The sequence below is a fragment of the Rattus norvegicus genome, chromosome X (assembly GCF_036323735.1).
Source record: "Rattus norvegicus strain BN/NHsdMcwi chromosome X, GRCr8, whole genome shotgun sequence".
NCBI lineage: Eukaryota > Metazoa > Chordata > Mammalia > Rodentia > Muridae > Rattus > Rattus norvegicus.
The window spans coordinates 125232470-125250064 of NC_086039.1; the positions used below are offsets into that span (position 1 = coordinate 125232470).

At 38.4% G+C, this 17595-nt stretch overlaps 1 protein-coding gene across 7 annotated transcripts in view; it reads left to right on the forward strand.

The window, feature by feature from the left end:
* The window catches only part of Gria3 (glutamate ionotropic receptor AMPA type subunit 3), a 265716-nt gene that overhangs the window by 128495 nt on the left and 119626 nt on the right, over positions 1–17595 (forward strand). For all 7 annotated transcript variants that reach the window (XR_005497951.2, XM_017601951.3, XM_006257501.5 and 4 more), the window contains 1 exon segment: positions 4583–4770. Coding sequence is in view for 6 of the 7 variants with exons in the window: in XM_017601951.3 (XP_017457440.1) it covers positions 4583–4770 (188 nt within the window). In the remaining variant the exon portion in view is untranslated.

A 17595-nucleotide genomic window follows, 5' to 3' on the forward strand; every position in this document is an offset into this window, starting at 1 on the left:
TGGAATCCAGATGAGATCATTTGCTACTCAAATCAAAGTAGCTTTGAGGCTTACAAAGCTGGGCATGTGAAAACTCACGCAGGGCAGATGACAATCCTGAAGCTGCTAAAACAGCAGGCTTTATTTTTACAAAGCCAGGACTTTGTTGCAAAGCTCACCTCCTACAAACACTAGCACCTGGTTTTGCTCTGCCAAGTCAAACATTTTTCTTTCTTTCTCACTCAAGCTTCTATTTATGCTTTGGTCAGCTGAAACAGAGTCAGTGAAACTATGATAAATTGGATATGAAAACAAATAAAAAAGCTCAGCTCGGATTGCTCAGTGACACGTACTGAACTGAGTTGACCATTCTCCTAGAGTTCTAGATTGCAAGAGCCCCATGCTCAAGCAGACACTGAGAAACTGCATGGAAAAGAACAGTGTCGTGCTCAGCCACAGTTGTGACTTGCTCAAAAAAAAAAAAAGTAAGAAAGGCTCCTAGCCAACATACTCATCAAAAATCAGTGTTCTGCTTCTGCGGAGTTTTTGATTAGGTAACACATTCCCATGGTTCAAAGAACAGAAGTATAAAAAGATCTATGAAAATCGTTGCTTGTTAGGAGGAAGCTCATGCCGGAGTGTTGCTCTGTCATCTGAATATTCTAGCAGCTTACACTCTGAGAGGACACCATGAGCCGGACTTTTAAAGTCTTATCAGTTTTATTCTTGCATAGAATAATACCTGTCTCTTGTTAAAGAACCAAACATTATATAACCAAGTGACAGTGAATGTGGTAGGTCTTCAAAATATTCTGTCTCTGAGAAAACACTAATAGTTCTTACAGATTTTCCCCCAGCATATACAAGCATGGGATTCTTTAGCAAAAATAAAATAAAATACAATATAATAATAATAAAGCTGTATTATAAATACTAATTTGTTAGTTTTTTTCCATTCTTTAGTGGAAGTATTCCCTTGTTAGTGTATACACAATGTTGACATCTAAACTTTAGCATAGCATCCTCTGTGTGTGTGTGTGTGTGTGTGTGTGTGTGTGTGTGTGTGTGTGTGTCCATGTATGACTGTGGGTATGTGTGTTCACTATAATATACTTAATATATTCTATTTTGCATCTTTAAAATATCTGTGATATGGTTATTCAAAATGCCTTTTCACTGCTTTTGATAGATTTATCTTGAATACATAATAAGGCATATCTGCAGAAATTAATGAGAAGTCATTAAAGGAAACTTTACAGAAAGAAGAGAAACACCCAGAAATGTCTACAAGTAGCAGGATATGCTTGGTAAAGGGAGAGATGTGCAGTTACACTAAATAAATAACGAAGTATTAAGTGAGTAGATGGTACCATCATTCAGCTTTGAAAGAACACAAAAACAATGATAAGTAAGGACCAGGTGAGGAAGCAGGATTAAAGAAAGGAAGACTAAAGCAAGCTAGAATGCAATGAACGTTAACATGTACACAGAGAAATGTGAAAGCTTTCTCAGAACTAATGCGTTCCTGCTGAATCCAACCTTGATATAAATTAATGGAGTTTGGCTATTTAAGTACATAATCAATCCAGACTGGGGTATATCTCAGTGATATGGTGATAGCTTAGCATTACCATGGCCCTGGATTCCCCTCACCCCAGAAACTCTATGCTGCTAAAAAACTTACATCACAATGAGCAGTAATCCTATCGTCATTTATACTTACTGTTCAGATAATATCTGAAATATCAAGACCAATAAAATACTGACAAGTCAACATCTTGTCAGGAGTAGAGAAATGTCCATGAAGGTCCACCTCTCCCTAAGGGCTTAGAGGCATATAATAGCATCCAGTGTGGAAAGACTTGTGAAGCTACACCCTTCCCTGAATATCTCCAGTCAATTAATCATTGCTGAACATGGGAGAGACATTTTCTTCAGTAACATAGCCACTACTAAGAAGACTATGCTCTTATAAATAACCCCTTACCCATGTTCCCGTAAGCGGTCCTAATAAAGCTCACATTTATTTAAAAAAAAATATGAACACAGAAGAGCAACTACATAAGAAGGAGATAGTGGGGATAGGAGGGGCATAAAACAGGATAATGAGAGATGAATATAATAAAAATGCTTTGTATTCATGTACAAACATGTCATCATGAAACCCGTTATTATGAAAAATTAACATATACTTAGAAACATTGAAAATTATCCATTTAAAAAAAGAGTAGAACTGAAAGGAAAATAGTTATCATCACATAAAAGGAATTGTTGAGGATTGGGACATCTTTAACCTGGAGAAGACAAGATTAAAGTGAGACATGTTAACAGCCCTCAAAACGTGGAAGATTGTCACATGAAAAAGAGATTATTCTTCCTCCCTGCCATCTTAAAGTTTGGACAAGGTCCATTAAACAGAGGAGACAAGAATTTGGATTTTTTACTAAACATGTGAATACTTGTGTTTTGTTAAAGAGCCCTTTTTAAAAAAGAAAGTGTACTTTAAATATAATCAAAGAATCCCTATGCAATTTCTTTACTGTCATTATTAAGCCAATATTTCCTTCATAAATTGTCCAGAAATGAAATTCAGCACAGTCCTTACTGAATTTCCATAAATTCTTAATTAGTGGCATTCAAAATAATGAGGCCTTATTATACACTGCTTAAGAAAGATTTCCATATGCTTTAATCTCTTTCTTCCTATGGTTATTTCTTAATCCCATGCCTTGGCCCACTATGTGCCCTCAACTCCCACGGAAGCAGAGAGTACATCTAAAACCCACATGAAAATGTAAATCTGAGAAATAAATATGCGTGGTTGGTTTTTATAAGAGTAAGAATTAACATTTAAAGCACCGGTAATTTGCTCCGATCTGTAATTTTGAGCTCCTGTGCTGAAATCGCTCATTTGGAAATTACCAAGTGCTTGGGTCTCCTTTGTGATCTTCTTCCTGCACACACCCAGCACACAAAGGAGTTATAATGACCGCCTGAGTCACTACTGCCATCTCCCTGAAGCACGGTCTCCAAACGCCAATACCATTTTCTATGGTACAGTGAGAATGAGTCTGATCCACAGCCTGCTTTACACCACAGTAGACAGAGAACAAGGAGTGTGCTCAAAGGCCATCACCACCTCCTCCATCCTCTGCTTCCGTGGTCATTGAACTATTATGTCACAGATAATTGGGATTTGCAAATCATGTCTATCACTCACTCCTATTGATAGTAGGGAGATTGTTTTAATAATATCCCAATAAAGCTGTCTATTCTTGATGAGATTATACTCAGATGATAAATTCATACAGGAAACACAAGTGGAGATACAATATATTTTTAGAGAAGTGACTACTCTAAAAGAAGATGTGCAAAAAGAAATGTTTGTGCCATTGTGCTTTGGACTTTGGACTTGGGGATTTGCTTGTTTGCTTGCTTATATTTCTGTTTGGTTTGGTTTAGGAGTTTTGTTGGTATTTGGTTGGGTTGGGTGGGTTTTTTGTTTTGCTTTGTTTCGAGACAAGGTTTCTCTTTTTAACACTGGTTGTCCTAGAACTCACTGCTGGCCTTAAACTCACAGAGATCCATCCACCTTATTCTGCTTCCCAAGTGCTGGAATTAAAGGTTTGCTTTTATCACTGTCTGGCTGATTTTGGATTTTCAAGATAGAATCTCATTGTCTACCTCAGAGTGGTCTTGGACTTTTGGCAATCCTCCTACACCAGCCTCCCAAATTCTGACATTAGAAGCATGAGTTAGGGGTTGGGGATTTAGCTCAGCGGTAGAGCGCTTGCCTAGGAAGCACAAGGCCCTGGGTTTGGTCCCCAGCTCAGAGAAAAAGAAAAAAAAAAGAAGCATGAGTTGTCTATAACTCCAAGTAGCTCTTTCTTTTCTTTGAACAGAGGTCCAGGAAGTTAGTTGCAATGTTTGTCCAATAATAATTAGCTAATGCAGAACCAGGAACTCCTGGTAAATTTGATTGGGAAAGGGAAATACTTCACAAAAAAATAATTCTATTGAATATTTGATAGAATCCTTATGTAACCAAAAAAGTAATAGTCTATATTGGAGACTGTCTTTCACAAAATCATAGCGACTTTATCTGGAGACACAATTTATCTTGTTCCACAGTTGCATCCCTGTGTGATTCGGCATGTTTTAATGAGGCCCTTGCGCTAGTAGTTATTTATAATGTTTTGTTGTGGTTTCTTTTAACCTGTAATTCTGAAGAATTACGTGAAAGATGAAAGAAATGAGCTTCAACTGCAACAGAGAAAATTAGAGCCAGACCTAAGAGGTTCTTGGCATTTGTTCCATAGATATTTTGATAACGCGTGTCAAAACAAAAGGGACTTGATAAACACCTACCCCTGTGGTGCTCACAAATGGTAGAATCTTCTTTCCTTTAAAACAAAACAGCAAGATGGAGGTGCCAAGCATCTGGAGAGTTGAGGTTGAAGCTGTCAGGGTCCCCTGGTCTCTCCAGTGGAGAAAGTTTGAAGAGACCCAATGGGCTGTGAATAGAAACTCAGTGGGATCTTTAACACCTACACAAACATTTTTCCAAGAAAAAAATGAGTATAGCTCTTTTTCCTTTCTTCAGGGTTTTCTGTCCTACAAGCAATTATGGAGGCAGCAGTGCAAAACAACTGGCAAGTGACAGCAAGGTCTGTGGGAAACATAAAGGACGTCCAGGAATTCAGACGCATCATTGAAGAAATGGACAGAAGGCAGGAAAAACGATACTTGATTGACTGTGAAGTCGAAAGGATTAACACAATTTTGGAACAGGTATGTCTGAGACTTAGCCCTCTCCCAGCCTGCGTGTTAAATCATTATCCTGAAGCAGTTCCCATATCTGTTAATAAATTAAGTAGCCAACAGAATAAGCATGCCAACAGTTTTTATAGCCTCTCTAATCCCTTTTTCCTCCCTAGTGGCTGCAGGGGGGAAAAAAGGGAATGAAAAGAAAAGAAAATTCTAAGCTGATAAAAAAAATTGCATCCCATGATTAATTTGAATGTCTCTGCAATTTAATGCTACATATCAGATAAATCCACCGCTCCACTCCTCTGTTTAATAGATAGCTGGTTATGTCAAAGTAATCCCTATCCTTCCCTCTGTCTTCCAGCCCAATAGGGAGCAGACAATAGATTAGGCAGGGCTGACAGGTAGGATTTTGTTTCTCATTACTGGAATATGTGCTGCCCCAGACCCTTCTAGGGAGCACTGGCTACAGTTGACGAATATGGGTGGATACTACTTACCAAGTTCAAATTGTCTATATCATTCTAAATTATCCTTCTGGGGTAGTAGAGAGGAGAGAGTAGTGTAAGACACCTTTAGTTTCATAAACTTTATTATAAAAAGACTTTGGAAATAAAAATATTCTACACCAAACTTAGCCAGCCCCAAAGTCTATATAGTTCGATGAACTTCAACGGTAGAATTGGCATTTAGAACAGAAACTATAAAGCTTTACATTAAAATTTACGCTTTGCTATCAAACATTTTATACATTTATCCATCACCAAAATTAAAAAGATTCAATGGCAGAATTAGAATTAGAAAAACAATTAGCTTTATGTCCTCTTTCATAGCTCATAAACATCACCTGTATCCAGTCCTTCCGTTTCTCCTTAAATTTGCCCTTTCTTGTTCTCTCTCTTTTTTTTTTTTTTGGATGTTATACCATCCTTTTATACTGTATATTTAAAAAATAAGGTGATATATTAAAATGGTTTTGGTTTTAAAGGTGTGAACATTTAAAAAAAAAGCAGGCCAAAATTACATAAGACGTGCACAGTGGAGCCAGACAAAATCCCAGCACTCAGAAGGGGAAGTGGACACAAAAATTCCACCCCCAACCAAGAAGCTCTTTGCAATAGATACCGGCTGGGAGGGGAAGTCAATTTTCTTCAGTGGAGTGACACTGTGTATCAAACACACTGCAGGGCAGGACCTACACCCAGGAATAGTTGGTCAATACAAATTGGATTCCATGGGTATTGCTGGTTTTTCCCTTCGGTTGATTGTTTTGTTTTGTTTTCCGTGGATAGGGAGAGCATCTGGGAAGAGCTGAGGAAAGGGAAAAGAGTGGGGGTCAGAATATGTTATGTGTAATTCTCAAGGATTAAAAATGTTTTACAAAAAAAAATGTTTTACAAAGTGTAAACAGATTTTTCAAAGAAGGAACATGAGAAAGAGGAAAATATAATCCAATGTGCCACACTGTCTCATTATCAAGCATGCATCTGTAAATTTTAGAATAAAATTACTAGGAATGCTGATCCTAAGCTAGATGGACACTATGCTTGGGATAGAGAGCCAAACTGAAACATGAAAATTCACTGATTTCTTAGAAGTCTCATTTTGCCACTTAATAACCAAGTCCCTGTCTCTACTATGAAGGAAACCATAAGGGAAATTCAACCCCAATGTACCTAGGAGCCATAAGAGCAAAGAACAAAATCATGGCCAGCAGCCATTTCCTGTGAGAGGTCTTTTTTTTTGTGAGAAGTCTTTTATAGGAAATGAAATATTAAAAATTTGTCAGATCTATCCCTGTAAGAAGGGAAGACAAAAAGAAAACAAAACAAAAAACAAGAGAAGAATGAGAGGGAGAGAGTGTGGGGGCCAGAAACTTCAGGTGCTACAGGCTAAAAATACAAAGCTCCTCCCTTTGTGAGCTCAGCACTGCTTTTAATGGATGCTGGCTTATAGAAAATCTAGAGCGCAAGCCTGGTTAGTTCCTCAACTAACATTCACCTGAGCAACACGAATGATCCATGCTCTCCCTCACTGAAAAACGGTCCTTTGATTTTTCTCAGATCTTAAAAATGAAGAATCAGGTCAGTGACGCTGCCCTATGTACTACATGCCCTCCAAAATGTTTAGACCAAAATAGCCTTTTAGTGGGTGACCTACTTAGTAGCCCCAAACAGAAGAACATCTCTCTTGTCACACTTTTGTTTTCCTTCTTTTTCATTAGGGACGTTGGCTTCTCAAATATCCAATATTCTCTTAAAGGTCTGGGGATTTGCAGGAATTTAGACTGGACTGGGGGGTTTTTTCAGTTCCATGTAATGGAAAACGTGGTGGGTAATGCTTTGACTTCTATATAACTCTGAAACCTTGGGCACTTAACTTTCTATACCCCAGCTTCCTCATCTACATGATGAAATAATGTTTTCCTTTACTACACAAGATGAATACAATCCCTCCAAAAGGCATAAAATTTTAGAGAGAAAAATCAGTATCACAGGAAGAAAATCAGACTATTTCCCAAAATTCAACATTTCTGGTTGGTTGGTTGGTTTTGCTTTGTTTTATGTCTTATGTCTCTATCTTCCTTTATTCTAGGTGTACTTTGAAAATATCCCTCAGATGTACCCCATTTTCTGTATCCATTCCTCTGTTGAAGGGCTATGGGTTCTTTCCAGCTTCTGGCTATTATAAATAAGGCTGCTATGAACATAGTGGAGCACGTGTCTCTTTTATATGTTGAGGCATCTTTTGGGTATATGCTCAAGAGAGGTATAGCTGGATCCTCAGGCAGTTCAATGTCCAATTTTCTGAGGAACCTCCAGACTGATTTCCAGAATGGTTGTACCAGTCTGCAATCCCACCAACAATGGAGGAGTGTTCCTCTTTCTCCACATCCTCTCCAGCATCTGCTGTCACCTGAGTTTTTTTTTTTTTAATCTTAGCCATTGTAACTGATGTGAGGTAGAACCTCAGGATTGTTTTGATTTGCATTTCCCTGATAACCAAAGATAAGGAACATTTCTTTAGGTACTTCTTGGCCATTCGATACTCCTCAATTGAGAATTCTTTGTTTAGCTCTGTACTCCATTTTTTTTATTAACTTGAGTATTTCTTATATACATTTCAAGTGTTATTCCCTTTCCCGGTTTCCGGGCAAACATCCCCCTCCCCCCTCCCCTTCCTTATGGGTGTTCCCCTCCCAACCCTCCCCCCATTGCCGCCCTCCCCCCACCAGTCTAGTTCACTGGGGGTTCAGTCTTAGCAGGACCCAGGGCTTCCCCTTCCACTGGTGCTCTTACTAGGATATGCATTGCTACCTATGGGGTCAGAGTCCAGGGTCAGTCCATGTATAGTCTTTAGGTAGTGGCTTAGTCCCTGGAAGCTCTGGTTGCTTGGCATTGTTTGTACTCCATTTTTAATGGGGTTATTTGTCTCTCTGGAGTCTGACTGCTTGAGTTACTTGTACCTCTATCAGATATAGGATTGGTAAAGATCTTTTCCCAATCTGTTGGTTGCCCGTTTTGTCCTAATGACAGTGTCCTTTGCCTTACAAAAGCTTTGCAATTTTATGAAGTCCGATTTGTCAATTCTTGATATTAGAGCAAAAGCCATTGGTGTTCTATTCAGGAACTTAAGCTCTTAATGCTCACTAAAATACTAAAAAACAGCCTCATTGTTTGTCTTCAATATTATTTAGGGTTTTTTCCTAGTAAACCTTCTATAATATTACAAAATCATGTTTCATTCACTATGTGAGACAAAACAGCCTCTGATAGCATTATAACACTATTGTTAATACCATTGTCAATAGACTAGATTTAAGCATAAAGTTTTTAATGTAGTGTATGTCCACCAGGTATTAATGACTATATGGTAGTGTAGTACAATTGCTCAAATATAAGCAGATTTTCAATAAAGTTTTATATAACACAATGTCCACACTGTATTATATACATCCTTATTTTCCTGTGAATATTCAAGCAGCTATATGATTAGTAGAAAGTCTTCTACCATTTCTTCCAAAGTTCTTTTTTAATTCATTTTTATTTTATGTGCATTTGTGTTTTGCCTGCATGTATGTCTGTATGTGTGAGGATGGAGGAGCCATTGCAACTGGTACACATAGTAGTGAGCTGCCATGTGGATGCTTTGTATTAAACCCAGATCCTCTGAATGAACAGTCAGTGCTCTTAACTGCTAAGCCATTACTCTGGCTCCCCAAAGCTCTTTATTAACTCTTCAAGGCCTTCATATATTACCAGAGAAGAAAAATCAATTAGATCTTGATCTTCCTTTAGTATCTCTGTGTAATATTTAATGTATAAGGAACATATTATAGTTACATTTACAAGTATGAGGATTACCACAGAAATTGATAGAGGAGTCAAATGAGACCATGATAACTTCTTAGAGTTCAGAGAATATTTACAAACTGCAGTTCCTAAGCCCAAGATTTAGAGCACTATTTGTTTTATTTTTTCCAATTTCAATAGTTCTTTCTTTTTATCTTATTTTGCAATTATAACATACAATAATTCTCCCTTCCCTTTCCTACTTCCAAGCTCTCCCATATATCCTTCCCACTCTTCACACTCATGGCCTTCTTCATTATTTGCTATTACATCTGTGTATGCATAATCATGTATATGTGTGTGACATCATGTGAGTGTACACACATGTTTGTGCCTGTACATTGTGTGCATGTATGTAGAGGCCCAAAGTTGATATCTTGTATCATCCTCCATCATTCTCCACTTTATTTAGCAATGTAGGTTCTTTCCCTGAACCTAAAGCTCACTCTCAAGGTAATCTATCTAGTTCCCGTGTCCCAGGAATCCAGACTGAATGGATTCTGTCACTTTTTGACAAGGGGTACTTTATGTGCCTCCCTGTATTTCCATTTTCTCAAAAGAAACCATAAATGAAGCCTTTACCTAGATGAGTTAATAAGTACAAATCATTTGGAAAGGACCCTGGTCTGTAGTGCTGCTATCCCATTTTGATGTCCAAAACAGCACTGCCAAACAAATGATCTCATCTGAGCTTCACACGAGGATGCCTGCCTGCAGGGAAGATGTGTTTATTCCAAATGTATAGATGATACATTGAAGATCGAAGACTTCTAGATGACTTTTCATAATTTTACTTCCAGTTCAATATCAGCACGTGACAGAGGAAGTGTGAAACCGAAGTGGTGAAAACCCTAGTCCAGTGGTTTTGCTTTAAACTGCACCGTCTCCTTTAATTTCTACATTACTCATTAAATAACTCATCAAACCCAAACGTGGTCAGTTCATCAGATTGTATCTTAAAAACTGATGGCAAAGCAATTAGAGATGATCCAAAGAAGAATGGAAAGAAAATGATTAAAGCATTAGGAAACAGGGCCTGTGAGGAAAGGCTAAATGAGTTAAGGTTGTTTATCGTGGTGAAAGTAGAGCCAAGAGGCAGTTTAATCACCATGCTCAAGTATAAAGAGTTGTCATAAAGAGGGCACTGACCAACTGTTCTGCATGCCTAAGGACAGCACTGGAACAAATGATCTTAACTGGACCAGAGAGACAGTTCATGCTAGGAAGGACTCATTACAAAGAAAAGAGGAAAGTAGAGGAAAGGACAATCTCCCCACATCACACGGAATGAAGGCAAGACTCTGTTGAATTAGGAAAAAGTTAATATTAACAAATTTTTCAATATTGTTTTTCAAAAATTCACAAAATTTCAAGTTTACACCATGTGCTAGCAAGTAAAGATCCTTAATGAAGAGAAAGAGAAAGTAAACTATTCCTGGGTATCTGTGGTTCTAGGACTCACCACAGGTACAAAACTCCACAGAAGGCCCTTTCAGAAAGTGACATCACATTTGTATGTAACCTATTCATAACCACCTGTATAGTTTATCTAGACTATTGATAATAATGGATAGAATATAAATGCTAGGTGTATTTTTATGTTACTCAGGGGATAATGACAAGCAGAAGCTCTATGTGCATTTAGTAAAAATGTGGGCTTTTAACAGTATTTTTGATCCCATGTTGGGTGAATTCATAGGTACAGAACCAAAAGTTACAGAGGGCTAACTGCAATTCTTAACTTCTCTGTCTATCATCTATCCAGAAAGTTATCCCCTTAAAAATGTACAAGTTCTCCACTTGTTCTTTACCATGTTTTCTCTTTTTCTAAACATTATTGTTAGTATATTATGTGCCTGAGTTATATACCATGAATTAAATGGGATCCAAAGCAATATGTTTCAGTGTTTTACCCAGCAAAATGATAGACTGTATGAATTTTCTCTTGATACTTTGTCATGCCAAGTTACCTCTTCATGGATGAGATCTAACAGAGCCCTTTAGGAAAACAGTCCAGAAGCAGATCAACCCCTAGCCTTTCCTCTCAATGCTCCTGGCAGAACAGTAAGTTGACTTCCTACCACATAAGACCATCTGAGTTAGCTCTACTCTTAGAATAGTTTTGTGTGTGGTTCAGTTGAATAAACGTAAGCTTGAGAAACATAGAAATATGAGTTCAAATCCTAGCTCTCTCACTACTCTATTGGGTGATATTGAGGAAAATAGCTCTTTATTTAAGACAATTTCACAGGTATCTCACTACCATCCTTCAGTGTTCGCTGAGGATCACCTCAGGTAACATGTGAAGAGCACAGAGCACCTAGTAGTCACTCAGACTCAGGGACCCACAGCTATTTGCACAAGTGATTATTTCCTTTGCTCAGGAAAATAAGCTATTTAAGGATCGGTGCTCAACAACGGTGTCCTTGTGGATTTTTCAAGGCATCTTCCATTTGAGGTCATGTTGTGTTTGGATCTCATTGAATTCATCATATTCAAACACCTCTCTGCTTTACTCTTTACTGTAACCTTAGGTCACACATGTGGATCAATCAACTCAAGTACTGTTTGAAAAGCAACTCGATTTTTAGCATCACGTAAAATAAATAAAAGCAAAAGTCTTGAGCCATATATACCAATTTAGTATTTAAAAACAAATACGTTCTAAGTGCTTATAGCCATCTCTCTCTCTTTTGCAAATGCATATATGTATATACACACACACATATATATGCATATACATATATATGAGACACACATGGGAGAAAGGTAACCTAGAAGTAATATAGCTAATAGTTACAGAAGCTAGAATTTGAACCCAGGGACTATGGCTACAGATGCTATTAATCACAGCACTAATTGGCCCTGCATCTGACTGAATTTTTCAGTTGGAGTTTATTCAACCAAAAGTTATAAGATAAGCATCCTGATGAGGCCTGAAGTGACTTTGTTTACACAACAGGCATTTCACAGATATTTTCTCCACTTGATGAGGAGTCGTATCCCATTAACACAGAGAATTGAAAATGCACCCTCAAATTGACGCTTTCATGAAGTGCTCCTTTGGAACAAACAGGTTCATTTACTTACAGTACCAAAATAACCCAGCTTTGAAATGAGACCTGACAAAGGCATATATTGCGAAAAGGACTTCCCCCAAGCTATCTGTGTATAAATCTAGCATAGCTAAAGACTAGCTAAAGAATTGTGACCTCCATTGTCTTACCATAGTCTTCTGGCAATATCTGATCCACAATGCCCCACCCCCACCCTACTTCACCCCCACCTTAGCATCTAGAAAATCAAGCATGAACTAGAAGTGTAAATATTTACAGCAGATAGATTTCAGGTGGGTGCTTACACTTGAGCAGCAGTACTGCAAGGGCCATGGGTATCCATTCTTCCACTTTCCCACCAGACCCGAATGGGAAGATCTGTTGCCTTAAGCATCAAGCTTTAGTGACTCCTTGTACTACGAACTCTGAAACACAGCGATCTTTTCTTTCCTTGTGGTCTTAAGAGCATTTGAAAGATGAGTGCCACGCTGTGCATCAGGGACAAGGTAAAGGGGAGACAGACACCAGAACCAAACTGGGCAGGCCAAGTCAAAGCACACACTAAGATTTGTGGGTAACCAAGGGGGTCCTTGAAAAATAAATAGGAATGCAATTAGAAATAAACTTGTTCCCTAACATGTAAAGATGTTTGTCCTGGGAGTTGGTGACAGGCAGCACTATTCTACGTTGAGGGACTTTAGCTTTGGCTTATTAAAAAAGATGGCTTGATTATCTGGTCATACTTCCCAGTAGACTTCCCAGTTGGGTAAATATTTAGAAGCAAATCCCCTCTGGAAAAAGAAAAAACTCATTGGAGATCATTACTTTGAAACAAAAAGCATCTCGTTTGTTTCAGGTTTTAAAAATGTTGATCTCAAAAAGGAAATGTTCCTATTAGACCAACAGTTTTCTCTTCTCATTTTTTAAAAAGTCATTCCCTTATTTCCTAGGCGGCTTAGAAGGATATTTTTAAAAATCAACAAAAATTCAAATTGCTTTTCATTAAATAACCTTGGAGTTCCTTCTGAAAATTCTCAAGAATTGAGACTCTTTGAAATGAAGGAAAATATCCAAGAGTTTTTTTAAGCAGAATGCATAAGCTTGAGGCAGAAGACATGGATTTTACCCCAAGCCACAGGACCTCAGAATATACCAACATTTCCTAATCCCTAAACAAAATGTGTTAAATGTTCCAAGAGACTTCTAGTTCCAAGAGACTATGATTCCTGATGCTTTAATAAACAAGATAGAGAGTTCAATTTGGGACATATTGATTGGGAAAATAGGGGTAGTGCGTCTCAGTGGAAAAACATGCGTGATACTCTGGGTTAATCTTCAGCATTGCAATGAATGACACAAAAGAAAGAGTCTGTGAGCTGTGGCAGGGGAGATTGGGAGAAAGTAGAAAAGGAAGGAGAAGGAAGGAAGGAAGGAAGGAAGGAAGGAAGGAAGGAAGGAAGGAAGGAAGGAAGGAAGGAAAGAGAAAGGGTGGAAGAAAAGGAAGGGAAAGATAGAGAAAGGTTCATTTTATCTTATCTAGTTCTATACAAGGTAAGTGTAAAATAATATGGCTTCCTTGCTAAAGAAATGCACAATCTAGCAGGCTGATAAGAAAACACAAAAATTCTGGAAGGCAGAATATGACAACTCTCAGATGTGTGTCGACCTTCTTGTTTCTCAGACTGCCAGCTAGTGACCATCATTAAATGTTTTTTGCTGACTGAGGTTCTTGAAAGCCTGAACATCAGGGAGCTTTTCTGAGACTTGGGAAGATGGGTGATAAAGAGAATGAGATAATATGCCCTTAAGGCCACAACGCCACTAGGAAGTTCATCATTTACCTCTGTCCTTAGAGCACAGAACAACAAACATCCCTGGTAATAGGAGTTTATGTTTGATCAAAGCTAGTATCACATGTGTATATACATAAATATCACATCAGCCCTTCCAGAAAATGCCTAGGGAAATTTTCTATTAATTAACGGTTTCTGGTAGTTGGATTCTGATTAAATGAGATTTGTTTGCTCCTTACAAACTTATGTTAAGTCCCTCACTATATTCACATCAACTACTCTCCTCCTTCCTGCTTGCATGGTGTTTGCATATAGAAACATCAAGGAGAAAGCAAAAAAAAAAAAACAAAAAAAAAAGTATACTGGATCAAGACAGACTCACTCCTTGCCTTAACATCAGAATCTTAGGACCAGATCTTAAACATATGAACCAATACAAGTAGAACAATAAGAGTGATGTAAATTTCACCTTTGCTTTCAGTTAACCCTGTTACAAATCAAATGGAAATTTAGGATAGCTATATTCTAAAACAAAAATAGAATAAATCTGTTAACAACTATACCTATGTTATCCCTCTGCAGAAAATGCATGTATTTTCTGTTGGCACAGAAAGAAAGCCCCCAGACACGTCTCGGTTTATGTGGCTTCCTCGGCGAACATCTTAGTTAAGTCTTTGCAGACACTGAGAGTTTGACAGAGTCCTGTGGATTCCGATTACTGGCTCATAAACACTAAGTATTTTTTTTTAAATTACCATTGGGCTTTATTAGGAAATTTTCTCAGATTAACAACAACAAAAATGTAGTAATTAGAAAGTTTGTCATGCAGCTGCATGATTCCAGGATTCTAACAGATGTTACAACAAACTGTTTCAAGAAAGCTGGGAGAACCACAGTTCACAAGAGCAACACAAAAACTAGTTATTGTTCAAGCCTACGTTGCCACAGGACCTTTATATTTAAAATGATGTAGACCTCAAGGCTCCCCTACAGAGAGGTACCAAGCAAATCCAAAAAAAGAAAATAACAAAAAAATTAAAATTAAATGTGTAGATTCAACTCCTTCACCATGCTAACAATGAAAGGCAAATGCAAATGATAGTGCCCTACAAATATCTTGACTTTGATGCCACTGAAAGTGGGAAATAACCCTAAATAAGCATGATAGCATTATCATGAAATGGTCACTTGGCCCTTCGAGTTGAATGAATTTTCTCTGTTGGGACAACTTTGCTTCAGTCCAGATATGGCAGGGTCAAAGTGTCTTCACCCAGAGGTCATAACAAACTGATAACTGAAAGGAACTATGCAATGGTCGATGGTAAGGGATTAAGTAGATCGGTGACAACTATTATCATGTCACCAGGAGCAGATCTAAACTAGAAGACAGTAAGTAGCCAAACACCAATATTTTTTATCAATCTTTTTTTTTTTTAGATAGGGTCTTACTGCGTACCCCTGCCTGGTCTGGAACTAGCTTTGTAAACCAGGCTTGCCTCAAACTCATAGAGATCTTCCTGCCTCTGCCCCCCAAGGACACTGCCATGCCTAGCCAGCCTACATTTAATAAACATATAGCTACCAAATAGCTTCCCCAGTGCACAAATACAACCCCTGCTTCACCCTGAAAACAAATAGTATCGGATTAATTGTCCTTTGAAGTAATACTGCTTGAGGTCAAAGATTAAAACTCTACCTAAGTTCTTTATCAAAATCGTGTCTGCCCATATATATATATACCCCCCATCTTGTTGTTACTTTAGTGATGTCAGCCATAACATATAAAAAGAAAACTATCCTTCCTTGCCCTACCAGCATGACTTTAGGATGAATCAGACAGCTTCTCTAGGGTGTTCCAAGATGCTCAGAGAGGGTAAGTCTATGACTACAAGGCTTTATAATTAGAATCATGTGCCTCGTTTTATGACAAGGAGTAAATGAATGGGGGAAGAAACTTGAGATCGTGCAGCCTGAGAACTCAGAAGGGATGGAAGTACCTATCATCTGAAGGAGTCCAGCCTCACTCCGAGGCACATGTGTCAAAACTGCAAGACGTGTTCCCAGCACATAACAACTTTCCTGTTTGCCTTCGGCACCGTTGTGGACATTACCATGGTCATCATTAAGGTTTAGATCTGTAAGTGACACCAAAACAGCAGCAATTAATTCACTGTTTTTTTATTTGACTGTGCCTCAGTAGGCAAACTCCATCTTGCCTACCTCAGTGAGATGGACTGGTCAAATGTACAAAGTACTGTTCAAACTAAAGGGCGTGAAGGGAAATTGTTTTAAGGTCTTTAGTCGAATCTCTTGTAGAAGGCTTAGCTGTAATTATACCTAAATCGTGTGTTATTTAAGAACTTGAGAAGGCTAAACATAGTGGTTGGACCTTTCATCCTAACACTCAGACACTTGGAGCTCTGAGTCCCAGGCATGTCTGTTCCACATAGAAAGTCCAAGGCTAGCCAGGGATACATAGTGAAACCTTGCCTTAAGAAGGTTGGACCAAGAAGTGTGAGACCTTTAAAAGAGTTCCCTATTAGTAGCGATAAGCCTGCCAATTCTAAGACCCTAAACACTAGGAAAGGGAGACGTGGGTAAGTGACTTGCACATTGGGAGCTGCATAAGAGCTTAATGGACACCTGCCCCTTTAAAGGTAAATAACAGAAAAGAATCACAATATGGTGTGACCTCACCACTACCATGTCATAGACTAAGAGATAAAATCCAGACATATTGAAGGAACAGACTAGACAGTCAATGAAGACACTTATAGAAAGCTTCTTAATGAGCACTCCCAAGTGACTTACCTTTGACTGATATCACGTCAACACTTCTGAGAGTCCTTTGCTCTTCTCTTGATCTATTTCAGACTACTGTTTGTGCTTAACTTGAGAACCTGCGACACAATAAATTGCTCCTCCCTCCTCTTTCCTCTCCAATATAAAATTAATTGTTACTTAATAGATTGCTTTGCTGCAGTTTTCTCAAATGTGCAAAGCAAACACGTCCTTTTTCCCCCACACACATTAACTTAATTTCTGTCTCACCCATTCAGGCGCAACACAATCCTTCCAAAGCTGACCTAACCACCTTCCCCACTCAGTATCCATGGCAACCACCACCAAGCTGCTCAGAGAGAGCCACAAGTAGTGGCAGGAAAGTACACCTCCCAGTGGAGCCATTAGTTCTGCTTTAGCCACATCGATAAGGGGTAGCAGTAGGCCAACCCCTGAATCCTCAAGCATTTTCTTTCTTCAGAGAGGAGTGTTATTCACAACTTTGTCCCAAGAAGGGAGAGTTGGGTTCAACTGTTTTCCACTCTCAACCTGTTGAAAATAAAGCAGTAAGTGTCCATTTTGGAAGGACAAGACATTTTGCATGAAGAGGAGCTCAGGCTCAGTAGTTGATAGTAAGGAACCATCACTTAAGTATCCTCTTCATAGATTCTCCACAAATAGGAATGCGTTGAGAAGTGGGAGGAACAAATACATAGCTTTAGTTTCTTAACTGCACTAAAAGAAGGAAACAGGAGGCCACTATTCTCAATGCTGTCCAGTTGATCTGCTTAAATATAAGGAAATCGTTTGAACAAGACAACATTTCTTTTCATATTGCTTCTCTCTAAACTTCTTGGGAAAGAACTA